Here is a 26,641-nt window from a genome sequence, read left to right as displayed (position 1 = left end):
CTCTCCATCACCTGCCCGTGGGGCTGGCAGGGTCTCCGAGGACAGAAGCACCTTGTCCTGCGGTTCGGCCCCCCCATGCCTTCTCCCCCATCCCCTGCACCACACCTCGTTGTTTGGCCATGACCTGCAGAGATGGCAGGCTTCGAGCAACCCTGCTGCACAGGGCTGGAAGGGGTTAATGGCATGAGATCCTAACAAGCCCAATCTCACTGCTATTTATACCCAGGAGGCTCTTCTCCAACCCCCCCCACCCCACACCCTCACCCCCCCACTGCTCCTGCTGCCTGGAATCTTGGACTCGCAGCTTCCTTTGCATGTAGCACAAGCCAGCTAATTACCCACCCAGGAGCTGGAACGAGCTGTGCCACTGCAGACGAGCCCTAACGAGAGGAAGAGGAGTCCCTGCTGCCAGGGGCATGGGGAAGGCGAGGCAGATAACCCCTCTCCATCCGTCCCCAGGTGAAGCACCTCAGCTGCTGAGGGGCTTTGCTGGCCCCTTACTTGTTCCCTGCAGCAAGGTGGTGGGGGGGGTCCCTCTGTCTCCCGTGGGAATGCCGTGCTCTGCAGGTGGGGGTTATTGTGGCTCTGAGCCTGGAGGAACCCACCTGTGCTTTGCACCGTGCCTGCAGGAGAGCCTTGCATAGAAAGCCAGGCACAGGCGGTCGAGGGCAGGTCCGGGTCCCCAGGACCCCGCAGCACATCCACAGCACTGGGTGATGTATTAGCGGGAGCTGCCCTTTCCCAAAATTGCACGTCCTTGCAGGGAAGTCTTGCTTTATTGAGGAAACTTTGGCTACACCCAGCCCTGGAGTTAGAACTCCGGGTACCCATCGTCTTCTGACCCTCAGTCCCGACGCTGTGTCCTGCTCCTGCCTTGGCTCTCAGCACTGAGCTGGAGCGGTTTGGCTGGCATGGCCCTTTCTGACTACGGTCAGTAATAGAAACTTGCAGGACCGGGATATATTTAGAGTGGCTGCTCCTTCTTATACCTTCTTGGCTCTTGGCAGCCACAGGCATTGGGACTTCCCCAGGCAGGGGACGTATCCGGACCATCTGGTTATCGTTACGCTGGCCCTATCCGTGCCGAACTCGCCTGATCCCCCTTTAAACACTTTAGCTTCTGCAGGATCGCAGGCACAATACCCCCAAATCCCTCTCGGGCAAGATGAACAGGAGGAAAAGTGTTTTTTCCAGCAGAGGAAGGCAGAAAAGCTGATAGTATGTGTTGGAGAAAAACAAGGAGCAGACACAGGTGTCAGAGCACAGGGGTTGTCTGTGGAGGCCGGCAGTGGGGAAGGATAACCAGGGAATAAGATGAGAAAATTGTGTCAGTAGACAAGACCACAGGAGACCCCATGAGGAAAGATGCCGTCCGGCTCAGCAGACCCCCTCTGTCCCTTGCTCTGGCCGGAGCGAGGTGATGCTGCTGGCAGCTTGCTCTTGGCAGCTGCTGGATCTGCCCGCTGAGCTTGGAGGGAGGGGTAGGACCAGCAAAGCGGTGTTTGCTGGCCCGGGAGATAAGAGCGATACAGCGCAGCGTCTGCACTCGGCAGCAGGGCTTGTTATCTCCCCCGGCTCAGACTCAGGTCTGGAGGATGTTCCCATACAGGGCTCAGCTGATTTAGCTGCGGTAAAATGGGCTAAGAGCAAAAATTCCCACAAAATCATTCACCTGAACATTTCCTTTTCCTCCCTGGTTTCCAAAGATCTCAAAGATGTTGAAAGTTGTATCAGGCTGAAACCAGGTGAGCAGAGAGGAAGGGTTAAATATTTACAGCCTCAGGGAAATCAGAACAAAATGTGAGGTGGGGGGGCAGAGGACGCTGGACCAGTCTCCATTAATATGTCCTACCTGTTTCTGTGCCTGTCCCCTCGCTGCACATCTGCCTGCTAAGCTGTGAGCGGGGATCTAAGCCTGAATAACCAGAACCCAGGGTGGCAGGTTTGCACCCAGCTGTACCTGGCCAGACGTGACCGAGGGGACAGGATGCCTCTCGGCGTGATGAGCGGGGCAAGATGCCAGCCCCGCGGGAGGAGACGGGGAGAGCGCTTCCTCCGAAGGAAACTCATCCTGCGGTGATTCCTGGATATCCCCAACCTGAGACCTCCCAAGGAGAAAAGGAAGGTCACGAGCAGAAAATAAAAGAAGCCCTGTCAGTGCCAGGGCTGGCAGCCCAGTGCCTTGGCTGAGCTCTCCCTGCGCCCGGGCACCTCTCCGGGGCAGGGGGCTGGGCTGGGGCACCCGTGCCTGCAGCCTGCCCAGCACCCAAGATAGCCCAGCAGCTGCCCGGGACCTCGGCCAGGCGCCAGCCCCGGGCAGTCCCTGATTTGGATGTGACCTTTGAGCCTTGCACAGCTGCCCGAGGCTGGGGCCACGGCTCGGGTACCCCATTGCCCGGGGATCCTGCCCCCCCGCAGCCAGCGGCAATAGCAAGAGGAGGAGGGAGGGGGAATAGCCCCGCTCTGCCCTTCCCCGGCTCCTGCTTGTGCCCAAAGGGGAGCAAAGGCATTCCCAGGGAGCGGGGTGGGAGGCAGGCGTACCCCGTAACCCTTCTGTCTCTGCCGCAGTGAGGCTCCACGACAGCATCTCCGAAGAGGGCCACCACTACCTGATATTTGACCTGTGAGTAATGGTTAAATGCATCTCTTAATCCCCCGGCAGCTGCATGCTTCTACCCCAGGGCAACGCGCCCTGCACCCCCGCAGCCCCCCCTGAGCTTTCCCCCGTCCCCCACCTCACCCAAGTCCTTCCCGCAGGCTGGGTTTGAACCAAGCCTGGGTCCCCCAAGCCAGGCAGAGGGCAGGTCCCTGCCCTGCACCCCCCCGCTCCCCCCGTGCACAGTGCAGCGGCATTTTGGGGGAGTTTGCCAGGGCTGAGCATGCTGTAAATCAATCCAGCTCTCTTGCGTGCTGCGCTGAGATGGCTGAGCGTGACTCCCCCTGTTTTCTTGCAGGGTCACCGGTGGGGAGCTGTTTGAGGACATTGTGGCCAGGGAGTACTACAGCGAAGCGGACGCCAGGTGAGCACGGACACACGCCAAGCCATGGCGAGGGCAGCAGTTGTCCCCTTCTCCTGCGAGCTGCTCCCTCCCAGGGTCCTACATGTCTGGCTTTCTGCAACATAAGCTCCTTCCATGCTGGGAGGTGTTTTACAGCCGCTCCGCAGCATGTACTCATAAACCAGATGTGTAGTGCAAAAAAAAAAAAAAAAAGCTCTTTTTAACTCACTCAGCTCCTGTGCCAAGAAGTGCGTGTGTTACTGCAGGGCTGGCCCCCCCTCGAACCAGGCAGCTGGCAGCCATTCCTCGCAGCATCCTCCTTCCCCGGGCTGGTGGCATAGCCCACACCTGACCTCCCTGGAAAGGAGCAAGGCATCGGGGCTCCCCGGGCTGGGGGCATCGGAGCTTCCCGGGCCGGGGAGAGCGGGGGTCCCCGGGCTGGCAGGGAGGAAGCCCAGCATCAGGCTGGTGCCCCAGCCAGGAGCGTGATAGCAGACACCCGGCAGTCCTCACCCTTTCACCTTGCAGCTGCATTACAGTCATTTGCAAGCGTTTCTCTGGCATTTACCACTTGAAAGCACTAAGGAGGAGCAGTCAAGACAGGCTGGGTGGGAGGATGTGCTGGAGCTCCGCTCCATCCCACGCTCCCGCTGGCACTTTCCAGGTACCCTGCTGCAGAGGCAGGGGGCTGGGTACCATTTCAGCCACCCCTTTGGTCCTTGCAGCTCAGCCAGGAGACAGCAGTAGCCTCATTTTTTTGAGAGGACATGATTTGGCCCTCTCCACTCTCCAGATATCACTGTGCCTCTTGGCTTTGCCCCCAGGATAAGCATAGCCTGTACAAATGTCCAAGGGGGTGGTAAGCTCTGTGCTACCTCTGCCTGCATGGAAATATCCCTTATTTCTAGGCAGAAAGCAATCTAATTCGATGGGCTGCCCGCACTGAATCCCCTTACAACCCATCCACTTATTAGTGTCATACAAATAAAATAAAATACATGTAAATAAAGACCTTCTGCCTTGCACACAACTGTTTTGAAACAGAAGTGATCATCGCCTCAGTCTTTTTCCCTTCCTTTCTCACGCACGCAGCAGAGCTGGGGTTTAATGAACTAGATATAAAGCGAACAGACGCAGCGAGAGCCACCCGCATTAGAGGAGGCCAGGGAAATGGGGCCGAAGCGAAGGTTAGCTCTACGTCTGAGCAGCACATCTGCTCTGCCTGGGTTTGGAGACCAAATCTGGGCTGGCATTGCGACTTCACTGCTGGTCTTCAGCTTCCCCCCGCTCAGTGTTGCTTCTCTGGGGACCCCATGGGCTCCACCGTAGCCCCTGTGCTCCTGCTCGCCATGGCTGGGTGTCCAGCAGCTCTGGTGGAGTCTCACTGGGTGTACGCTGCTCTCCGCGGGCACGTGGCTTTCAGTGGAGGGGGATGCTGAGCTGTGCTGCAGGGCTGCTGGTGGGAAGCACGATGGGGAGAGGGGCAGGAGGGATGACATGCAGCCAAGTAGAAGTGTCTTAAGTAAACTCTGCCTTGCTGGACACTTCTGTGAGCTTTCTCCTCTCTCCCACAGCCACTGCATCCAGCAGATCCTGGAAGCCGTCCTGCACTGCCACCAGATGGGGGTGGTCCACAGGGATCTGAAGGTAGGAGCTGCAGGGGAAGGGCCTGTGGGAGGACGTGGGGACCTCCCATCTGCGATGCAAAACCCTGTGAAGCAATGCCCAGGGTCCTCCAGGGCAGCTGAAACACTGCAAGGAGGAGCACCATGTAGGGCTTCTGGAAAGCCACAGAGGAAGGACCAGCTCCGGGGTGAAACAGCACGAGGGAGAAGGGGTAGGGAGGTCCTTGTAGTCCATGGCCCTCTAAAGATCTATGGTCATCACGACACACAGCAGGACAAACCGGTCGAGTAGCATATCCAGAGCCCTGACCTTCCTCTGTGCTGTGCTGGGAAGCCCCCCGGGCAACAGCAGAGCCCTCGGGGGGTTTCACTCCTCTCCAACCCCTGTCTCCTCCTGCAGCCTGAGAACCTGCTGCTGGCATCCAAGCTGAAGGGTGCTGCCGTCAAGTTGGCTGACTTCGGCCTTGCCATCGAGGTGGAGGGGGACCAGCAAGCATGGTTTGGTGAGTAGGACTGGCCTGAGGTGGGGCATCCTCCAGCCCTCATTGGTGTGTTTGGTCAGGGGGTCTCCAGGAGGGATACGCATCCCCAAGACCTGAACCCTGGGCTATGGGAGTGCCCCGGCAGCACCAGCCTGGGAGGTATGATGGATGAGGAGTTCGATGGCTCCAGCTGTGCCCCTGGAAACAACCTGTATTGATCCAGGGCACAGGCAAACAGCTCCACAGGGACTCGGTGAGTCACCGAGATGTCCTGGTGAGCTGGACAAGCTGGTGGCAGGGGCAGACCCAGGGAAGGAAAACCTCGTCCAAGTGCTGGAGGTGCACAGCAGAGCACCCCAGCCTTCTGCACCATCGTGGGGTTTGCCTGCTGTCACTGTCTGTTGCTGTTTGCTCTGGTCTTGGGAGACCAGAGGTTTCTGGAGGGAGGGTGCCCATCTCTCCAGCTCGGCGTGTGCCAGGGCTCTCAGCTCTTGCGGCCGCTGGCCAGGCACCAGGCAAGCAATGCGGGGATGGGGGCTGCCTGCTGGCAGTGCGTGACGGGCTGTCTGTCCCAGGTTTCGCTGGCACCCCGGGATACCTCTCCCCCGAGGTGCTCCGGAAGGACCCCTATGGCAAAGCCGTGGACCTGTGGGCTTGCGGTAAGTCAGACCGACGCTGTAATGCCAGCAGCGGGCTGGGCTGGGCTGTGTGGGATGAGGCAGGCTGTTGATCTAGCATGTCCCAAGTCGCAATTGCTAGCTGTGTCTCGGGGAGGTCAGGGTGGAGGATTTACCCAAGAGGTGGCACATTACCCTGGGTTGTCCCCAAAGCAGCACCCTCCTTCCCAGTCCAGCGGCACCTTCCTCTGAAGGATCAGCGCCCTTGCTACGCACCCAAAGCCCCCAGGCAGAGGAGACGCTGGATCTTTTGCCCCGCCGGGCTGGTGGAGTCAGGCAATGCCTCCACGTAGCTGCAGCCAGAGGGGAGCTTTCTTCCACCCGCGATGGGGAGGAGGCATCACCCAGCCCTGATGGGGCACCCGGCTTGAGGCTGTGCGTGGTGGCTGCCAGAGCCACATGTCTGGCTCAGCCACATATCTCCCCAGCCGCTGAGCACGGCAGCATGGAGCTGGACCCACCAGCGAGCCTTTTGCTTTTTAATCAGGGAGCAAATCCTTCTGTTTCCCTAATTTCTCGATTTCTCTGCTTGAGTTGGGCCAGTCCCCAGGCTGGGTCTGCTCATACCTCCAGCAATGAACTCTCTCCCACTGATCCCATGTCTCCTCTCCCGGGCAGGCGTCATCCTCTACATCCTGCTGGTCGGGTACCCACCCTTTTGGGATGAAGACCAGCACCGACTCTACCAGCAGATCAAGGCTGGGGCTTATGATGTGAGTGCGTTTGTCTTGCTTCCCCCTTTCACTGTCTACCCTCTCTCCTGCTGTCCCCATGTTGCAGTCTGCTGCTCCAGAAGAGCAACCAGGGCAAATTCAGACAGATGGGAGCAAGTTGCTTTCCTCTGCTCTGGTCACAGAGGGTTGGCCAAGCTGCTGTGCCCAGGTGCACGCACTGGCACGTTTCAGATCCACTTTGCGGGACAGATAGGTCTTGTCCTGGGCCTGCCACCTTTCTCCCTCCACCCCTGCTCTCCAGTTTTCCAGCTGGCAGCTCTTTCCAGTTGCTACTGTCTCTCCAACCCGTCCCATGGGCAGGAGCAAAGGGTTGCAGGAGAACCAACCCAACTGCAAAGGGACTTCTGCTCCTTCCATTGCTCCCTGCTATTTCTCACCCCGGTCCCTTTGCTTTGGCAGTTCCCCTCCCCTGAGTGGGACACGGTCACTCCTGAAGCGAAAGATCTCATCAACAAGATGTTGACCATAAACCCATCCAAGCGCATCACGGCAGCAGAGGCTCTGAAGCATCCCTGGATATCGGTGAGTTTGGTGGCACTCACCGGTTGGGGTCAAAGGTCTAGAGATGTGGGGGTTCATGGGGGGGAACATCTCGCTGGGGAGCACATGTTACCAAACATGCTGTCCATCTCTTTTCTCCATCCTGGGAAGATGGTTTCCTGGCATGGTTCCTCCCAGTGCTCTCAGAGCAGCCTTTTCCCCAAGGCTTTACAGCAGAGAAAAGCCCGGAGCGTGAATGCAAACAACGTGTCCCAGGGGAGCTCGTGATGGGAGGGACAGGCACGTTCCCAGCCCTGGTGGGGACAGGCTGGTTTCTTGGTGTCACGCTGTGCTGGGGGGGCCTTTCCTCAGGGTGGGTGGGAGTAGTTTTGTATTTATCCATCCATACACCCCAGCAGCAATCCCTCGCTGCACCCCACTGCTCCGGTTGCCGGTTCTCACTCTAAATCAGCTCCTAAAGGCAGGAGGAGTCCTTGGGCTTAACCCTGGGACCCCACACCACGTGCAAACCCTGAGCACACTGCTAAATGTCGAGGTCGGTGGAGGGGTTAACTCAGGGGGCAGCCAGCTCTCCCTGCACCCCCCCCCCCACCAGAGCAGATCCCGCTGACTCCAGAGCTGCGATCTCCCGCTGCCTATTAAAGTTTTATCTGCTGTTGCTGCTGCAGGCAGCTCTGGCCCATGCCTTGGCCGTGGGAGACCACGCACGTGTGCATGTGTGTGGGAGTGGGGCTGGGGGAGCCCCTTGCCCCTCGGCGCCTGCTCTGAGCCAGGTCTCTCTCCTCCCAGCACCGTGCCACCGTGGCATCGTGCATGCACAGGCAGGAGACGGTGGATTGTCTGAAGAAGTTCAATGCCCGGAGGAAGCTGAAGGTAACTTTTATAGTCTTCAAGCTGGCTGCAAAATGCATGATAAGGTCATTGGGGAGTTTGTTCCCCGAGTGGGAAAGGACAGGGTGGTGTCTCTGGGTCAGCAGTATGGGGGTGATGGACATTTGGGGATCCCCCTTGTGAAAATGGGAAAAGAGGCCAAGCGGGGTGGTGGCTGCATCTGGCTGGGGTTCCCAAGGGCTTAGAGGAAAGCCAGGGTGAAGGAAAGCACTGAGTCATGCAGCTGCCCTGGACACTGGGGCGAGGACTTTCCCACTGGAGCCAGTGTAAAGAAAGCTCCTCTTTGGGGCAGGACATGGATCTGAGAGGCACAGTGAGACCCCTTGGTCTGATGACCAAGCCACGTTGCAGCCAAGGAACAAAGTCATCCATAGACAGGCAAAAAGCTCTGGCTCACCCACCAGCAGCCCCACAGGCTTTCCCTTCTTGGATGCTGCCGTGTGCCGCAGCCTGTACCCCCTCTGAAATCACCATCTCCCCAGGCTTCACCGTCGAGCTGGAGCACCTCCCTGAAGCACCCACCTCCCGGGTGCTGCTCAGCCCCAGCCGGCAGCACGGCGGTGGAACGGGCTCTGGAAATCGCAGTGTCTCCTCCAGAGCCGGAGACACAGAATGGGACGGCGCTGATCTGTGCCGCAGTCAGAGCCATCAGCGCTCCAGGCCTGAACGCGATGTGGCACCGAGCAGTACAGCTGCAGGCTACTAACAAGATTATCAAGAAAAGAAACTGGCTATAACCTATTATTACTTTTCAGTTAGACAAGTAATCAAATTAGTTCAGGCATACACTTCAAAATAGTAATCCATTACTGTAAGCAATTAGTCCAAAGTAATCTCATTATACGCTGAGCAACTAGTTAGTAGAGTCAGCTGGAAAAGAGGAAACATTTTTATAAATGTTATTTTGCAGTGGTGATCTTTGCGTGGCTCCCATGAAAAATTCTTGCCCTGCTGCTCATAGCTGGCACGGCTTTAATTGCAATTAAATCCGGTTCCGCTCCTGGTGGCTCCCTTCACCACCAGCTGCTGGCCCTGGTCAGCAGAGTCGTGCTACATCTAGGACAGGGTATAGCGAGACCGAAACGCGCCCCAGGGATATTTCATATCCCTTTAATCTTGGAGGGAAGGCAGTTTTGGAGAATGCAACCCAACGCCCTGGCGCTGGGGATACAGAGTCAGGTACCGAGGACTGCTTTTGATGACAGGAGGAGAATATCAGCCCGTGGGCCAGTTTCCTTCCAGCAAGGTGGCCGGGGGACAGGTGACGTGCAGGGCTTTCCTCCCCCAGGGCTGGGGGGAGCGGCAGCGGTGCAGGGGGCCGGGGCCCAGCACGCCCTTTCCTTCTGCCTTCTGTGTCTTTCAGGGAGCCATCCTCACCACCATGCTGGCCACCAGAAACTTCTCCGGTAGGTGTCGTCTCCGGGGCTCATCTCCTTGTCTTACAGGGTGCCCAGGGCAAACCCGTAGGGTCCCTGCAGAGCTGGCTTTGCCTCGGGTGTCACGGGGGGGATTGAGGTTGCAGCTTCGTGCCTCTGGGGATGTGTGGCATTGGGTGGTGGTCCAGGCCACGTCGCCTGGTACCTCCAGGCTGGCTGCTGGCTTGGGATGCAAGAGAAGAGGTGTCCGGCTGAGGCACAGCAGTCCCCAGAGATTTAGGTTTTGGGGGTTGGTATGCACCCACCCATCTGGCTCGTGCCGGGGTGGGGATGCGGGTGCTGGGGGCAGCCAGGGCTCAAGGCAGCGAGTTTTGTGTCCTCCTGGAGATGTTTGTGGCTCAGGGAGAGCACTGGGAAAGTGTCGGAAAGGTCCCTGGGTGCCACTGCAGCCAGATAGCAGCAGGGTCCCTCGGGCCCCTCCCCGGGCAGGAGGGCACCGATCCTGCAGGGCCCCCCCGGCTCTCCTCCTGCCTCCCTACACCCCGAGGGCTGCACGGAGACAGAGGAGCAGGGACAGAGCGCGGCAGCCCAGCCTGTGCACCGGGAGAGGTCTCAGTGCAGCCACAAGCACCCCTGCCCCAGCGCCCTTGCTGAGAGCTGTCCCCTCTGGGGACACCCTGCTGCCTCGGAGCAAGCCCTGCAGCGGGGCCCGGCGATTCCCAGGCACAGATCCAAAAAGGAGCCGGTGACTGCAGAGCTCATCTGCTCGCTGTCACCTCCAGCCCTCCCCAGTGCTGGGGATGGCCCCAGCAGAGGTGGGACAAGGCAGCCAAGCCCCGCACACCGGCTGAGCGGGCTGGTGGCAGCTGTTTGGTGTTATATGGGTGTTTCGGGGTGCTTCGCTGAGGCACCCCAGGAGTCGGGTGTAGTGTGGGGGGGGGGGGGAATGGGGGCTGCTGGCCCAGCCAGGTGCCGCGGGAGAGGGCCGCGGCCGGGTTCGGTGTCTGCATTTGTCGTGGGGGGATCGTGCTGACACATTTAGCACTTGTGGGCAGCGTGCGGCAGGGCTGGAGGAGTCCAACAGCTGGGGGGATCCGGTGTCGGGCCCCGCGCCGGGAGACCGGCGGACATGAAGCATCAAAGGGCAGGAAATTCAAAAGCATCTCTCGTAGTGCTGCCCGTCCCACGCACAGCCCAGGGGCTCGCCGGTCCCCCCTGCCCGGGAGCACGGCAGGGCCGGCAGGCAACGGGGTCCCACGTGGGGCTGAGCCCCACGGATCCCACACTGCTCGGGGGTGCAGGGGGAGCGGGGTGGCTTGCGCAGCCCGGGGGGCTGGGGCAGTGCCGGCAGCGGTAGGTGGGCACCAGGGAAGGCGTCTGCTTTTCATCATTGTCAAAATGTGGGCTGCAGCTGTCGGGCCGGCGGGCCGGCAGCACATGATCCCGGCAGCATGGGGCTAAAATTAGAGGGCGGCAGGCGGGCAGCCCATTCCACCGCGCTGCGCCACGCTCGGTCACCAGCACCCCCCGGCCGCAGCCCGCCTGCCGGCCCCGCCGGCCCCCTCCGAGCCACCCCAAGGACTTGGCGTGACGTTAGGAGCTGGGTCATGCCCCTGGCCGAGAGCCACCGGGGTAGGACGGGACGGTGCCAGTGAGGTCGCCCCTGAGCTCCCGGGGGTTGCACCGGGGGTTGCTGGAGAGAGGACAAAACCCATCGGCTGGTCCCGCGGGGTCCTGCCGCTCTGCCACCCGGCACCATGCTGCTGATCCTCGGCCTCCTGGTCTTGGTGCCCTGCCTGGCTCTCCTAACCTCCTTCCTCCTCTCTCCAGGAGGCAAAAGCGGTGGCAACAAGAAGAATGACGGCGTGAAGGTAAGCCCCCTCCCCGCCACCCTATCCCACCTGCCCCTCTGCTGCTGGGGCGGCAGTGGGGGTCTCCGTGCTGTGCCGGTGGTCCCCACGACACCCTGCGCTTTAAAGGGCAGCTGTTGGCCCGGCTGTCCCGGTGTGTCCCCGTGCCACCGGCTCCGCTCCTGCCAGGACAGGCAGGGCACAGAAGGCTTTGCAGCGCGGCGAGTGAGGGGAGCGGGCCGGTGCCGGAGAGGTGCGCGGGGGGAATTCGCTGCTGTTTCATTGCCTGCAAAATGCTCTCGGCCCTTGCTGCCCCCAGGGAGGGGGAGAGGCAGAGTGTGGACCAGGAGAGGGGACAGGGGCAGGCAGCTTTGCAGCCCGGAGCCACGGTTTCAGCCTGGCAGCAGCCGTCTGGCGAGATGGGCGGCTGCATCTCCTGCTTGCCCCAGCACGCGTCCCGCTGCGGCTGGTGGGGCTGGGCTCGCCCCCCAGCTCCTGTCCCATCCCGTCCCCAAGGGCTGGTGTGCTGCTGGGTGGCACATGGGTGCCTTTAACCCTCTCGGCAGCACTGCTTGGCCCCCTGTGCCCAGTGCAGACAGAGCAAAGGAACTTGGTGACACTTGACAGAGCAAATGGCTTGGTGATGCTCTAAAAACAAGCCGGTGCTTGGTGGACCTTGTTTCTTGGGCTGCAGAGCCCTCAGGTTCACCTGCCCCTCTGAGGTGGGGCCATAGCTCTTCTCCAGGACAAGGTGGCTCCCAGAGGCAGCAAAATCCTGCTGCCGAGCAGCTTCTTCTGATGATACGGAGATGTGGTGGTTAGCAAGCTCTGTCAAACTCTTCCTGCAGGAAGGAATGGTCCATGGGAGGGTCTTTCTCTCCTTACCTGTTCCCTTCATGAATACAAGCGATCACTCAGCAGGGGAGAGCTGGCGCGATCACATCCCCCATTGCAGGGCAGGGGTGCAAGGTGTCAGGCAGAGCTTTGGGAGCCCAACCAGCACGGCTGCTCTCCTTCCTCCGTCCTTTTCGTAGGGACCCAGCTGTTGGGCTGTGAGGGGCGCAGGGTTTTGGAAGAGCAGAGCCCTCAGCCGGCTTCTTCCCTCCTCAGTCCAAATAGTCAGTGGAGCCAGTGGTCTAGGGATGGCTTGTCTTTCTCCCACTCCTTCCAGACCCAGCGGCTGGGACAGGACGAGCCTGCAAGGCTTGAGACCATGCACAAACCTCCAAACCTGGGCTCAGCTCCACAACAGACCATTCTGGCCATGCAGTGTTATTCTGCAACATGAAGCTGATGGCCTGCATTGCTATGAGAGGACATTGCTTTGGGCCGTGGTGTCAGGATATCACGTGGCTTCCAGGACAGGATTGCTAGGTTTGGACAACAGTGCTGGCACAGAGGGGACAGGTCCCATGGGAGTCACAGCAACCCATCTGCCAGCCACTGCTGGCCTGTCCTCTGCTGCTCTGAGGTCCCAGCTGCTTCTGGGAGTCACCTGAGAAGTGACACCACAGGTAGGGCTGACTTGGTACGAGTTGCTGGAGCACAGGTGAGAGCAACCAGGAGATGCGTTTTTAAGCTGTAGAAGGAGAGATTGGCGGATGGAGAGGCTTCATCAGGCACGGTCCTGAATCTCATTTTCCAGCAGAAAGGGACAGCCTTGAATTTCATCTCTAGCATCGCTGGGATGGTGTGGTGATAGAAGACCATTTGCCAGCCCAACTTGCTAATGATGCTCCCTCTTGGACTTCAAAGTAGCTTTGAGGGCAGATGTTATCCTGGGAAGAGGGGCACTTGCTGTCGTAGCAAAAGAGCTAGTTTGGGTAAACAGCCTTCTGGCCCATCACTGAAACTCAGCAAGGAGGGTCTGGTTTCAGAGGGGGATCAGAGAGGCTGGTTTGTATCCCCAGTCCTCAGCCCCTCGCTGGGGAGCGGGGAGCAGCGAGTGAGGCTTCGTCCTGAGTGCAGTCTACCAGCCAACACTCAGCTCAAGAGGGTGTACCAGCTCTGGAGAATGAGTTTGCTTTTTTATTGCCCCCTTTCCAACAAGTGGAGGTGAGAGACAGCCTGGCTAGATGGCCAGGAAGGTAGAGGAGGAGAAGACAAAGTAGAGGCAAGCTCATTCCCAGCAGGTTGCTTGTGTTGGCCACCCTCAGCATTACCATTCCAACCTCTCATTCCCATGCTCAGCCTGGGGGGACTCGCAGCATAACCCACTCATGGGGGCACAGGGAAGCTGGGTGCTCCGGGTGAAGCTTTAATGGCCCACCGTGGGCAGCTGGCAGATGTCAGGACATCGCTGGGCGGTGTTCATTTCTTTCCATCTTGCTGGAAAAGCGAGGCAGGAACCTGGAAACCTGCCTTGGGTGGGTGGGAAAGTGGGAAGGGAAGGGTCCTGCCTGCTCAGAGCAGGGCTGTAAGTCAGGCTACGTGGTGCGGTTCATTGTTGGAAGAGTTGTGTCCCCATTTGGAGAAACCTGCTGGACTGACTGTCCCCATGAGAGCAGGCAGGTCCCAGGCAGCCACCCCTGCTGTTCCTGCCCAAAGCTACGGAGGTGGGCAGCAGGTAGCTGGTGCTGCCCTCCAGCCTGCCCGCACAGCCCTCCAGCACTGGGATTGTACTCACCCTCCCGAGGAGGTTCCTCCCCTACTAAAAGCATTCACGGGACCAAAAATCCCCCTCGAGCCCTGCTCTGGGATCTGTGGGGTCTTCTGGTCCCAGCAGCTATGATACCTTCACTGCCCTGTGTAGTGTCACATCTCGTCACATTGTAAACTAATGAAATCACTGCCCCATGTCGCATCCTGTCCCGTCCTAAATTAATGAGCTCACTGCCCCATGTTGCATCCTGTTACTGTATGTCCAGACTCGACGCGGTCACTGCTTTGTGTTGCATTCTGTTGCGTCTGAAATTTCTGCAGTTTACTGCCCCGTCTCATGTCCTTGGGTAGCAGAAGCTGTCAGCCCTTCCTGCAGACAGCCCGACTCCGGCGGCTCCGTTTCCCATGAGGTTCCTTCTGAAATACCGCAGCTCGCTCTGCCCTTTAGGACATCTGTTGTTTCGGTGAAGGAGGGGCGAGGATTAACGTAGGACCTAGCGAGGGAGGGGAGAGCTGCACCGGCAGAGGGGGAAACTCAGTGACCGTGCGGGTGGGAGCCAGTTAGGATGTCAAAGGAGCAACAAGGGGGAATGGATATCAGCAGTTTTTACACTGCAGCCCACCCACGTACCCTAACGGGTCGCTCCATGGACTTTTCCAAGTGATTTGCACTGTGTGTGCTGCTTTTCCCTCTGCAGGGCAGGCAGGGCTGGTGCCTTGTTAAATATGGTGGTAAAACACTTTGTTATTTGGCACTGCAGCTTCTGATTCCTGCACAGTGGTGTTCCCTGTCACCTGCTGTGATTCATCCCCTGGGAGCTGGAGGTGGAGAAAGGGCATGAGGCCAGCGTGCACATCCCCCTGTCTCCTGCCGAGATTAAAGATGGAGACGGGGAGCAGAGCACAGAAAGGAAGGAGAGTCCAGTACTAGTTTGGGATTGCAAGCAGAAATGTGGCTATGGGGTCGTCCAACCCAAAAGCCTTAAAGCCTAGTGATAGTGGTCAAGGATGGAGATAAATATGTGCATCCTCTTCTCTTTGGAGGAGACTTGTCCTGATTTAAAGCACTGGAGCTGCACTCAGGCCAGCTTCCCACACGGTGCGTCTGCCTTGCGGGGTTGAGTAGCAATAGCCATGCTGGCTTTAAACCAGCCAGCTTAGTACTGGTCTAGGTCCAAAGCTAATTGAGCATCTCCACACTAGTCAGCAGCATGGGCAGATGCACCCAGAACAGCTCCAGAGTCTGTAAACGCCAGTGCCCTCACACTGGGTGCAAGGGTGTTCAGGTGGTGGAGCTGCCTTAGTTCTTCAGTGTCCCACTCCTGTTCCTCTGAGCTTGCTGGTCTGGTCACAAAGCCACCAGAGTGATCATCAGCTCCTAGGGGACTCCCTTTTGGACTAGCCAGGTCCTTGGGATGAGCAACACCAGAGATTGTGGCAGGTCAGGAGAGAAAGGTGCCAGCAGGAACGCAGGGAGGGAGCTGGTGTGGCACCACCAGCACCGCAGCCAGTGGCACGTCCCTACAGGAGCATCAGGTTGCCCCCCCGCGCCTTTCGTTTGCCCCTCCACAAGGACCACAAAGGGTGGCTCAGGAGCTGCTGCCTCTCACGTGCCGCTCTCTGCCTTTCTCACTCTGTGTCTCTTCCTGTTCCATCTCTTCTCCTTGTTTTTCCAGAAAAGAAAGTCCAGTTCCAGCGTTCAGTTAATGGTGAGTGTCCTTCGTCTTCCTCAATGCCGATATTGCTGGGCCTCTCTACATGTTCCAGCTTCCCTCGTTTTTGGAAGTTACCTCGGGGTAGGGAAGAAGGGACACTGGGGTTGGAGGGAACATCCTCAAAGCCGTATCACCCACAAACCCCATTAACAGGGTTGGTGCAGGCACTTGCTGGCCACCAGCTGGTGGGAAGCCAGCCCTGGTTCTTGCTGATGGGTTCTCATGCCGTTTCTCCCAGTTCTCCTGACTCAGGTCTGCAGGCTGCATCGGTCCAAGGAGCCTTGGAGAAACACCTTCCATGCCTCTGCGGGGACACTATGGTCATGGGACACCTTGCCAACCTACATCGGGGTATTATGGGTAATACATAAGCAAGGCTCTGCTGGGAAGAGCTAGCAGAGCCATTGCTCTAGCTCCGCTAGCAGAGTCGCCTTGATGGGGCTCCTGGAGAGAGACGGGGGGTCAGTACCCCCCTCCCCCCCAAATCTGTGTAGTGCTCAGCTGTTTCTTGAAAGAGCTGTGTCTCAGCCTTCGGTGGTCCATGTGGGTCTTGGAAGCACTCTGTTTTATTGTACATTTCTCTCCCTACTCTGCGGTCAGTGTGGTCTCTCTCACTCCTGCACAGTCCCCTCTTTCTCATCCCAGCTCCTCCTCGCTGTTAATTTGTACATCTCTCTCTTTATCGTACAGTCAACATGGTGTCTTCCACCCTTACACAGCCCCTCTCCCTGCCCCTCCGGCAACACTCCTAGGAACCCACCGAACCCCCCCCTGGACCTGCCCCGTCTCTGTCCCCGCAGGCGTCGGTAGGAAAGGCAGCGCCGTTCCTACGAGACCCTCCACAGCCCAGCTCTTGTGCCCTTGGCTACAAGGAGTGGAGGTCAGGGAGGGCTCTGCCAGTGCTGCCCTAGAGCTGTGGTTGAGGACGGGTTGGACCTGCTGGCGTTTTCCTTGGTTTCTGTCCGTTGGCACAGTCGAGCGCTGTGGGCTCGGACTCGGGGGGCTGTCGAACACACGAGCTCTGTCTGGCGCGGGGAGAAGACCCCTCTCACCGCCCCGTCTCCTTTCTGTTCTTTGCTCAGGAATCGTCAGAGAGCACCAACACCACCATCGAGGACGAAGACACCAAAGGTACCGGTGGGGGCACCTGGGAGGGCGGGCAGGCTGTTTCGGCGGGGTCGTCAGTCTGGCCACCCCTAATGAGATATTGGCTATGGTGAAACCCACCACCATCGAGCTGCCCTCGGGGCCCTTCAGAAGTTGCTTTAACTCCTTAGGTGGTTTCACTGCTGGGTCGCTGCCCCAAGCAGCTGAGGCACTGCTGGCGAGAAGAGGGGGGTCCCAAAACCAGGGATGTTCCCTGAAAACAGGCATGGAAATGGCAGATATCTGCAGGGATAGCAGCCCGGCCGCCCGCTCCTCCAAAATAAATGGCCCTTTGGGAAAACCCTCCAGGGGAAATCCCTGCCTCCTGCCTGCCAGAGCCAGATTTCTAAGAATAACCTAGGGAATAATTTATCAGTGCTAATTTGTAAAGTCTCCCAACGAAGCGATCTCAGCACAAAGCAAGATGGACTTCGGCCTGACATGAGAGTTAATGTGTCCCCAAGAGCGGGCACAGAGGCAGGTGGTGCTCAGGAAGTGATGGGGGTCCCTCTCCTCCTTTCTGAACGACTCTCAGGAACGTGCTCCCTCTCCTTTCACTAGCCACGGTACAAAAAAAAAATTAAGTCAAGCATGACGCCGATTTGCATTTGAAGCAGAGCCTCATTAATAAGCCCAGGGTTACCTCTGACAGCTCCTCCTGCATCCCAGGGAGCCAAACCCGCTCTCGCAGCCTGGTCCCTTCCCAGCTGAGCCGGCAGCGCCTGGGGTCCCTGTCAGCAGCCGCACAGTGCCGTGCTTTTCGCGGGGTCCCTCCTTGTGTGTCCCGGGGTGGATGGCCACATCGCCCACCTTGTCCTCCCTCCCAGCTGAGACCCCCTCCTCCCGTCTCAGAGGGAGGTGAGAGCATCCTTGGTCCAGCCTGCCCTGGCTGGCCCCTGCTGTGAGTTCACGGGGTAGAAAGTCCTGGCTTGGCAAGACTTTGCAGCCAAGACCAGCCTGTGCCACCTTTTTGGGCCGAGGGCCGCTCACCACTCGGTGATTAACCCTTTTGCTCTTTAGGAAAATACAGGGTTTTTCAGTTTTGCCCTAACTTTGGAGGTCTTTCCTCTCTGGGGGTGAAGAGGCTTTCCCCACATCTCTCTCCCAAGTCCCTCTCCTGCTTTTCCCCTGGACAGTTTCCAATGGCCCCCAGTGTCCCGCCGTCTGTTTCTGATGAGAAAAAGATACCTCACCGATATTGCAACACCAGCACTTTTGGTTTGTTTTCTCCTTTTATTTTATTTTTCTCTTTAAACCAACAGTACGGAAGCAAGAAATCATTAAAGTCACAGAGCAGCTGATCGAAGCAATAAGCAACGGAGACTTTGAGTCCTACACGTGAGTGTGCCCAGCGTGGGTTTGGGCCGGGGCCAGGGCTCAGCCTCCGGGAGCGGGTGCTCTCACTGTGGCAATGCAGCCCAGGAGGTTTTACTACTGCCGAGGGCAGGGTGACCAGCTTGACGTGGTGGTGGGGCATGGAGACCATCCAAGAGAAGCAGGGGACATCATTTTCCGAACCTGGTGCTTCTCTCACACTAAGCTGAATCACATCTCTCTGGTCTCATTATCATGGATGAGCCCATTTTCTGGTTTGCAGGAAGATGAATAACTGTAAATGTGATTTATGGTGGAAGAAGGAACATTGCATCCATGGTGTCCATTATACCCAGATTGCCGCAGGCTGCTTGGAAGCATAAATGCTTTCTACTCGCTGAGCTGATGCTCCTCAGAGTACGCTGCTTCTGTGTCCAAGGCCTATTTAATTAGAGATTTCTGAGCAAGTGCAGGTCTTCATCCCTGCCTCAGAGAATCGCAGCAGGGATATTTTGATACAGAGCAGAGAATATGAGTGTTTCCCTGCTGTTTTTCTTTCTTACAAAGAAGACGACAGTGTTTTGGGAGGTTTAATTGGAGATGGTGACCGATGGAGAATTCACCCTGCCTCGCTGGGGTCCTGGCTGCAGTCGGTGGGCTGGAGGTGGGGTGGGCTTCATGCGGAGTGCAGGGATGAAGCCAGACTTCTGCTTGAATTGCTCACTGGTGCAGAGGCTCCTTGGTCTCAGGCTGAGGGGAGTCATCCCGAGCACGAGCCGTTTGGGTTTTGCAGGCTCTCACGCCAGAAGCGGTGAGATAACCTCTCCCTTTTCTCTCCCCTTCCTGCCTCTCCAGGAAGATGTGTGACCCTGGAATGACTGCCTTTGAGCCCGAGGCTCTGGGCAACCTCGTGGAAGGCCTGGATTTCCACCGATTCTACTTTGAAAACCGTAAGCAACCCCCTTGCCTCCCGAGGGACCCTTCCCACCTCCCATGGGCCCAGCTGTGTCTTGATCTCCATCAGCTTGCTGGAGAGAGGAGGGTAAGGGTGGCTTTGGGAGCATCTCTGGCTGATCTGGAAGATCCCAGCAGGAGGTGAATCAAGCCTGCTAGGTCAACTGTATGCAGAGGAGTTGTTTGGTTAGCTGCTTTCTGTGTGGACCCATCCTGAAACCACCCGTGCAGCATTTACTCAGCCCCTCCAAGCAGAGAGCTTAACCCAAGCATCTCCCCTTCCCACATTGCTGCCGCCCTGGGCAAGAGCCACACAAACTCCTTCCCCTGCCTAAAGCTGCCTGTACTTGTCCCCTCTCCAGTGTGGTCCCGGAACAGCAAGCCCGTGCACACGACGATCCTGAACCCCCACATCCACCTGATGGGAGACGAATCTGCCTGCATCGCCTACATCCGCATCACACAGTATGTGGACGCGGGAGGCATCCCCCGCACTGCCCAGTCTGAGGAGACCCGCATCTGGCACCGCCGGGATGGCAAATGGCAAATCGTCCACTTCCACAGATCCGGCGCACCCTCCGTCCTACCGCAGTAAGCCCTGTGAGCCTCCGGGGATGGGGCAAGGGGGGCACGGAGGGGACGGAGTGGGGTCCTTGTGGCGTTGAGGCGGCAAAGCGGGTGGGATCCTGCCCCGAGCATCTGCGGTGGCGAGGAGATGGCCGATGGCCGTGAGATGGCGATGGGGAGAGGGATGCTCTGCCAAAGGGACGGTCGAAGCAAATTCCCTCTCTGCCCGGTTTGTGTTTTGCAGCTGAAGCGCGGTCCTGCCCGTGTGGGATTTGTCACTGACTGACTACCAAGGGGAGACCTCCTCCGACATCTTCACCTACGGGACTTTGGCTGTTGGCTCTGCTGCTTGGTTCCTGCTGGAATAACCCCTCGCTTCTCACCGCACACACGCAACGGCCCTGCTGGCGCCGCGCAAGCATCCCATCGAACCTCCCCACCCTGCCGGGGCCGTGGCACTGGGCCCCTTTCCCCTGCATGAACCAAGAAAAGAGAAACCGTGAACCTAAACCCAAGCATCTGGCCGGTGAGATGACACGTGCCAGGGTAAAGGCCTCCCTCCTCGGCTGCATGGCATTGGTGGGACCCCCCACTACCCGGCACATCTCCTGAATTGGGCTCGGACTCATCATCCGCCTCCATCCCCACCTCTGCTGGGAGCCCCCCGAGGAAGAGGAGGGCAGGGGGGCAGTTTTGAGCCGCTCTGTGCCGCACCCTCTCTGCGCACCGGTGGATTTTGCTTTGCTGCTATCAAGGTCCCCATCTGCCGCTGTGGCTCCCCCCTTCACCCGACCCGAGCTCCTGCTTCCTGGCAGCCTCGGCCGGGGAACCGTGATTTAAACCCTTTGCAAAGTCCATGTTCCCTGCACCCCCGGCGAGGAGGGCAGTGTTCGGATGGGTGAGTAAAGGCTGTCTGTCTATTTTCCCTTCCCAGGAGCATAGGCTGGCTCCTTCCCAGGAGAGTGACTAGGTTTGCACCCTGGCTCTGGGCAGCTGCCGTGCTGAGAGGGATGCTCTCCCTCCTTCCTCCCTTCTCCCTTCGGAGCAGGGACTGGCAAAGCTGGGAGAAGAGAGGAGGAGAAAGATGACTGCTTCCCGGCACCGCGTCGGCACAGCCGGGAGCTGGGGCTCTCCCAGCCATGCCATGGCGGTAGCATCGCTCCCGCGCCCTCCTCCCCACCCACCAGGCTGGATCCCCCAGCCTGGATCCTTTACTCCAGCACCCAGCCCCGCTGAGCACCCACCACTGCCCCTCGCATGCAGCACCCAGCGCTCCCCCCATGCCCAGCTCCCAGGCTGGGATGGGGCGGCCGATCTGGCCACCGATTCGGGGCGCAAACCTCCATTGCCCACACGACTCCTTCCAGCGACGACGAGGAATGCAAGCTTTATAAAGTAACAAAACTCTGCAGAATCTGATCGTGCTTCGAAGAAAACAAACAAGCCTTTAGCTGTCTTCTACTTTGAGCGCATGCCTTTTTATAGGGAAAAGAAAACAACCTACCGTGTATTTCGTAACTTGACTTTGAGTATTTGCTGAAATGGATCTTTATGTAATAACTAGAAACATTCAACTGTTTAGGGCAGGGAGGGTGGGGGGATTTTCGGGGGTTGCTGTTTTTCGTTGCGTTTACATTTGGAGAGGGGTTGCGCCGCCACGATGCTCCTACCCGGTGTCCTGCGGCTGTCAGCCCCCACCCCGCGCCGCGGCGGCTCGTCCCATCCCGTCCCGCAGCACCGGGCGGGCGAAGGCACCCGCCTCCCCGGGGCACCCCCGCCGAGGGGCACCCCCTCCAGGGGCACCCCCCTCCAGGGGCACCTTCCCACACCCCACGGGTCTTCCTGCAGGGCAAACCCAGGCGGTGGCTCTTGGGGAGCCACCGGGACGTGGCTTTCAGGACAGAAGACATGGCCGGGAAGGGGAATTTTGGTCTCGCCTCTTTGCCATCAGGTAGAGGTCTGAGGGTGGGTATTTTTCCGGTGATTCTTCTGTTTCTTGTTCTCTTTTTTCTGACTGGAACCTCTTTGCTTGTTGATGTGAGACTCCTGCAGCGCTGCTGCCCCGGGGGACTTTCTAGCTGCACTCTCTTCATCTGCATGGCGTTTAACTTTCTAGACGGTGCGTGTGTTGAAAAACAAAGTAATGAACAAAAACCCGCTTGTTTTGGACATAAAAAAAAAAAAGGAAAAAAAAAAGAAAAAAAAAAAAGGAAATGTTTTCTCCATGTAAATTCTGAGCGTGTATTTTGCCTTTTCTGTGGTTTTGAATGCTTTGCTCTCTGTTGAGGCAGGGACAGCTGCTGCGCAAAACGCAGCCACATCCTTGCAGACTGCAAAAATATTTTCCCACTGGATGGAGGGGTAGAAATCCAAACTGTTGGGGCATGAACAGGCCCTGAGAGGTGTTTTGGTGTGTCCCGCTGTGCTGGCGGTGCGATGGTTGCTTGCTGGTGATGTGTGTAGGAGATGCCTTTTTGGGGGCAAATCACACAGGTTCTCCGGGGTGCAAATGTGCGTCCCCGTGCCCTTGGTGGGCCTGTGCTGTTTGACCGTGAAGCTGCGTTGGCTTGCAAGAGATGGCCCCAAAGCAGGGAAATCCATGCAGGGAGAGGATTAGCTTTTAAGGTAGAGTTTGGGTGTTTTTACAGATCTGTTTTTCTTCCTGTAGTCGCATAGTGCTGAAGTTTTTTTCATTTTTAAAGGAAGGACTCAGCTCTTTCACGGTTCTCTCTCTCCCTTTCCAGAGCTGGCTCTGAAGCCAGCCATGGTGAGTGTCTCATCCACCTCCTGGTGCCCAAGCTCTCTGGGTGTCAGGAGTATTTTTGGGGATTAGTATGAGATGGATGAGGAAGGAGGAGGTCACAGCAGGGCTCTGCATGGGGGCCGTAGCGCAGATGTGATTTCAGCCTGGTTTTGGAGCTGCCGATAGCTGTGGACCTTGGGTGGGCTGTGAGGGTGAAGCTGCTCCAGCAGCTGCTGCTGGAGAAAGGTCTGGGACAAGGGGTGCGGTGGGGTTTGCTGGTGATGACGGATGAGATGCTGGGGTAGATCCAATCTCTTTTCACTGAGAGCCCACTTTGGGCAGTTGCTGCTAGGGAGGAACATCTTGGTTTCCAGGGAGGCTTTGAGCTGTCTTCTTGGAGGTGGTTTCTCCTCTTTGAGGCTTCCCTACTGTCATCTCTCCGGGGACAGGTTCCTCTGGAGGCAGCTGGATGTCCTTGCAACACCTAAAATGCTCCCGATCCTTTCCAAGGGAAGCAGAGTCTGGGGTTTCAACTCCTTTCTAGTCTTCCAGTCAAGCTGAAGCCTGACCAAGGAAGACCCAACTTCCCAACCTGCCCACATTGGCAGCATTAAGCACCTGCACTTTAGGGGTCTGTTCTGCCTGGTTTCTCTTCCCCACCTCGCCCTGCTTCTCCAGAGCAGGTTCCTGTATCCCAGAGCATCTTTGAGCAAGCACTGAAAAACCACCACCCTTTCTTTTAGTAGCTGTGGTGAACAGCTTCTGTCTCTGTCTTCCTTCACACTTCCTGATTTCTCCTAAACTTGCAGGAAAACTTAAAAAAAAAATAAATCACCAACTGCCACCATCCTTCTTTGGCTCACAGAGCCAGGGACACTGCCCTTACGTCTATACTTTTAAGCTGTTGGCACTGTCCCTCACACATACTAACTGGCATCGCCCCAACAATCCCACCGTGGTTCTGGGGATGACAAGGTCCAAGGCATGCTCCCAATAAGCAATATGGATGAGGCCACCTTCTTGGGATGGAGGTCACCACCATGGACCTCCTGTCCCCATCAGGCTGTGGCACGTTTCATTTCCTAGTACAGACATAGCCTGACCCACCTGGTCACCTGGCCGTCGGGGTCAAACCAAACTCAGAAGTCCTCCAAACTGATCATCTCTTCCACCTCTTACAGACCACAGGGGATATCCGAGTGGAAGCACTTGCTGTGGTGGTCTCAGGCTCCCAGCTCCACGGGCGGGCTTGGGAATTGCCTATTTTCCCTTCTTGGATGCCAGGGTCCAGGTCCAGCTGCAACATCATGATTTCTCAGGTCTTGCTGGTGCGGCCACTCTGGAAGAAGAAGACGCTACCCCTGGGCCTCTGCTCTTTGCTGGAGGAGCAGGCGCTCCTCTCCTTACCCCGGAGACAGTCTTTCCCCCCCATGTGAATGCCCCATCTGGCAGGCACCAAACCCCCATCTAACCCCAAACCTGCCTTCCCCTCCCTTTGCCCTCCACGAGTTGATGCCCCCATGGAGCCCCAGAGGCTGGAGCAGGCAGCAGCAGCCATCTGCCCCTGCTTTGCGCTCATGGTCTGCTCTGCAGCCCATGGCAGGATCGCTGGGGAGGACCAGCAAACAGCAGTGCCGTGTTTGAGAGGGCAGCCACATAGCCCCATGGACCAAGAGGTGTCTGTCAGCAGAAGATCCCATAACCATCTCCTCTGATCATCCCAGGAGCCGAGCTAACCCTTCTTCCCCACCACAGGACACACCTCATGGTATACACCGCTCTCTTGATGCAACCACCGCCCTCCTGATAGCAGGGTAGAGACCTCGCCGTTACCCATTTCCAAAGGTGCAGGTCCCAGCTCATCCATACCAGACAGGGAAACCCAGATGTGAACAGGCTGTGGGAACATCAGAGGAGGGGCTGGTGGCCCCGCTGCCATCCGTCCCCCAAAGGCCAGCCACCAGCTCACTGCCCCTCGGCTGAACGTCCTTCCCACCCGCAGGTCGACAGGGAGTGGGAGAGGGGGTGGTGGAGGGAGCTGTATTGAGCGGCTCCTTCCTTCTTTGGGTTGTTGTCCCTTTTTTCTAACTGTTGCACAATTTTAGGGCTTTTGTAACTTTTTTTTTTGGACAAGCAGGGAAAATATGCTAACAGTGGTTAAAGAAAAAAATGAGATATCTCTCTCTCTCTTATATATTATATATATATAAAAAATATATATACATACAGGAAATCTCTATGGAAATATTTATTTAAGATGATTGCAAAAAATATATTATAATTAAGAGTATACCAAGCTTTGTCACTTAACAAAAAATCAGGCCCCGGGGAGGGGTAGCTGCCTGTCCCCTCGTGTCTGTCAGTCCGTACGGTTGCAGCTGAAGCCTTTCTCTTATCTTTTTGTAAGTGCACTCGAACTGTCAAGCAGTGTGACCGTGTTGGATTCAGCGGGAGCTTGATGCGGGGGGAGGGATTGATTTCATTTCCTTTTCCTTTGTTTTTTTGGAACCTGTGGCTGTGAACAGAATGATCACTGCTCAAATCGGATGCTCTGTTTGGGGAGGGCGGCGGGGGGACCGGGCGCGGGGTGGGTGCGGGAGGGAGGGCGAGTGTCAGTTTTATTCTTGGTGTTCAAGTGCAATAAATAGCTACCAACTTCTGAGCATGGAAACGGATGATTCTCCGTCACTGCAGTGACTCAGACCATCTGCCACCGCCTTGTCCCTCTGTCGCCGCGCTCCTGTCCTCGAAAGCATCAAGGCCGGGATCAAGCCTTGGGCAGCGGCTGCAGGCGCTTTCCTCCTGCCTGCAGGATGCTGGTACCCTGGGCGCTGCCTGCCCCTGCCCACCAGCATCCCTGGGGCTTCGGGAGAGCTTGATGTCACCCCCAGACCTGGCTCACCCCAACTCGACCCTTTTCCCCGGGACAGGGCTCCGGGGGGCGGCAGGTGTCTGGGAGACCCCCATGAGCTGCCCGGGGCAGGCTGGGAGGTGGGGGCCGAGCTGTCACCCTTGCCCACTGGGCAGCACGAAGAGTTTCGGGGGAGCTGGTGCTGCAGGCTGCGGGGCACAGAAGCCCCCAGCCGAGCCCGGGATGGGTTTGGGGGGGCCCCCCGGGGCAGCTGCGGGGCTTTGCCCATGCAGGCAGGCTGGTCCCTGGGGACGGGGGGGACGGCCTGCGACCGACCCCGCCGCTGCCCCGCACCCCCCAGTGCCACCCGCCGTCCCGCTGCTGGCCGGGGGGGTCCCCTCGGGGCGCGGGAGCGGCCCCCCCCCCCCCCCCGCCCTGCCATGTGCCGCGGCCCCGGCAGGTGTCAGCACCAGACCGCTCCTGCCACCGCTGTCACCCCCTTCCCCAGCCCGGGGAAGGGCCGGGGCAGAGGCACGGTGACCCTCGGGACTGCCCCTGCCCCCCGGCCACCCCTCCCTGCCCAGCCCATCGCCGCCCCGGCAGCCCCGGCCGTGCCGAAGGGTCTTGCGAAAAGGCTGGGAGAAAGCCCTGGGCTCCCCGGGAGAGAGCGGGACATGCTGGGAGGCCAAGTGGCAGAGGTGGAGGGGGTCCCCGTCTCCGGGGACGTGGCGAGGATGGCATCGGACCCCAGGCCACATTGCGATGCAGGGTACGGATGCACAGCCAGTCCCGGGAGCAGGGTGTGCTGCCACGAGCGAGTCCCATGCCCCCCCGTGCACAGCCACACATGGCCCAGGGGACGTGTCCTCCGGCTGTGCCACTGCCCCGGCACCTTGGTGTCCCCTCACCACTGTCAGCTTTGCTCCCCACCACATCCCCGGTGTAGTCTCCACTCTGTCCTTCCCATCGCCCTGCAACGCAACACTGATTGATGGCAGCTGCCAAGGGAGAGCCCAGAGGATCCCGGGATTACAGGGGGAGTCTGGGGAACGTGGCAGGACCCCATGCGGGTAGGAAAAGTTCAGAGACATGCAGAGACCGGATCAGCTTGGTCAGCCCAAGGCACCTCCATCTCCATGCCATGGGAAGGCGTAAGGGTCTCCTGGTTGCTCTGGCACATTGTGGCCGGCAGCGACATCATGAAACGCCTGCATCCGTCACCCACTCCATCACACCACACAGACCCCCGTGTGTGCCCCTCCCGGGGCCAGCCCAGCCCGGGCTACCTGGCCAGCACCCACAGAGATGGCTGGGCAACACCGTGACCTCCCAAGGCCTCCTGCTTGGTAAATAGTGTCAAGGTTAGAACGAGGGATTCATTGGGGCCATAAATGTTTATGGCAGGCCCTCCCTGCTCCCCAGCCGCCACGGCCTGAACTTTCCATCAGCGACACTTTTATGGCTGGCCTCTAATGATTAACCCGGGGGCTAGCAGCCGAAGGTGCTTTGCAGCGCAGTCGTGCTGCCAGAGCCCCACGTGCCCAGAGAAGCTGGGGCTGGGGGACCCCATCGTCCTTGCGGGCTACAGCCATGGTGGGGTATGGCGAGGACGTGG

The 26,641-nt window shown here is 58.3% G+C and overlaps 1 protein-coding gene across 1 annotated transcript in view; it reads left to right on the top strand.

Moving 5' to 3' along the window:
• CAMK2A (calcium/calmodulin dependent protein kinase II alpha) overlaps positions 1-19,768 on the top strand; it is a 31,881-nt gene extending 12,113 nt beyond the window's left edge. Inside the window, exons 4-19 of the mRNA XM_072872028.1 lie at positions 2,569-2,623; positions 2,955-3,020; positions 4,574-4,646; positions 5,025-5,127; positions 5,682-5,765; positions 6,402-6,496; positions 6,917-7,039; positions 7,808-7,891; positions 9,273-9,315; positions 11,116-11,156; positions 15,413-15,445; positions 16,534-16,582; positions 17,860-17,935; positions 18,767-18,861; positions 19,228-19,465; positions 19,677-19,768. Of these exons, the coding sequence (XP_072728129.1) occupies positions 2,569-2,623; positions 2,955-3,020; positions 4,574-4,646; positions 5,025-5,127; positions 5,682-5,765; positions 6,402-6,496; positions 6,917-7,039; positions 7,808-7,891; positions 9,273-9,315; positions 11,116-11,156; positions 15,413-15,445; positions 16,534-16,582; positions 17,860-17,935; positions 18,767-18,861; positions 19,228-19,460 (1,253 nt within the window). The 3' untranslated portion in view covers positions 19,461-19,465; positions 19,677-19,768. The remainder of the gene's footprint in view (positions 1-2,568; positions 2,624-2,954; positions 3,021-4,573; positions 4,647-5,024; positions 5,128-5,681; positions 5,766-6,401; positions 6,497-6,916; positions 7,040-7,807; positions 7,892-9,272; positions 9,316-11,115; positions 11,157-15,412; positions 15,446-16,533; positions 16,583-17,859; positions 17,936-18,766; positions 18,862-19,227; positions 19,466-19,676) is intronic.
• The last annotated feature ends 6,873 nt before the right edge of the window (positions 19,769-26,641 follow it).

Source organism: Ciconia boyciana, chromosome 9 (genome assembly GCF_034638445.1).
Source record: "Ciconia boyciana chromosome 9, ASM3463844v1, whole genome shotgun sequence".
Classification (NCBI taxonomy): Eukaryota; Metazoa; Chordata; class Aves; order Ciconiiformes; family Ciconiidae; genus Ciconia; species Ciconia boyciana.
The sequence above is the reverse complement of the archived record's forward strand: the minus strand, read 5'-3'. Positions and strand labels throughout refer to the sequence as shown.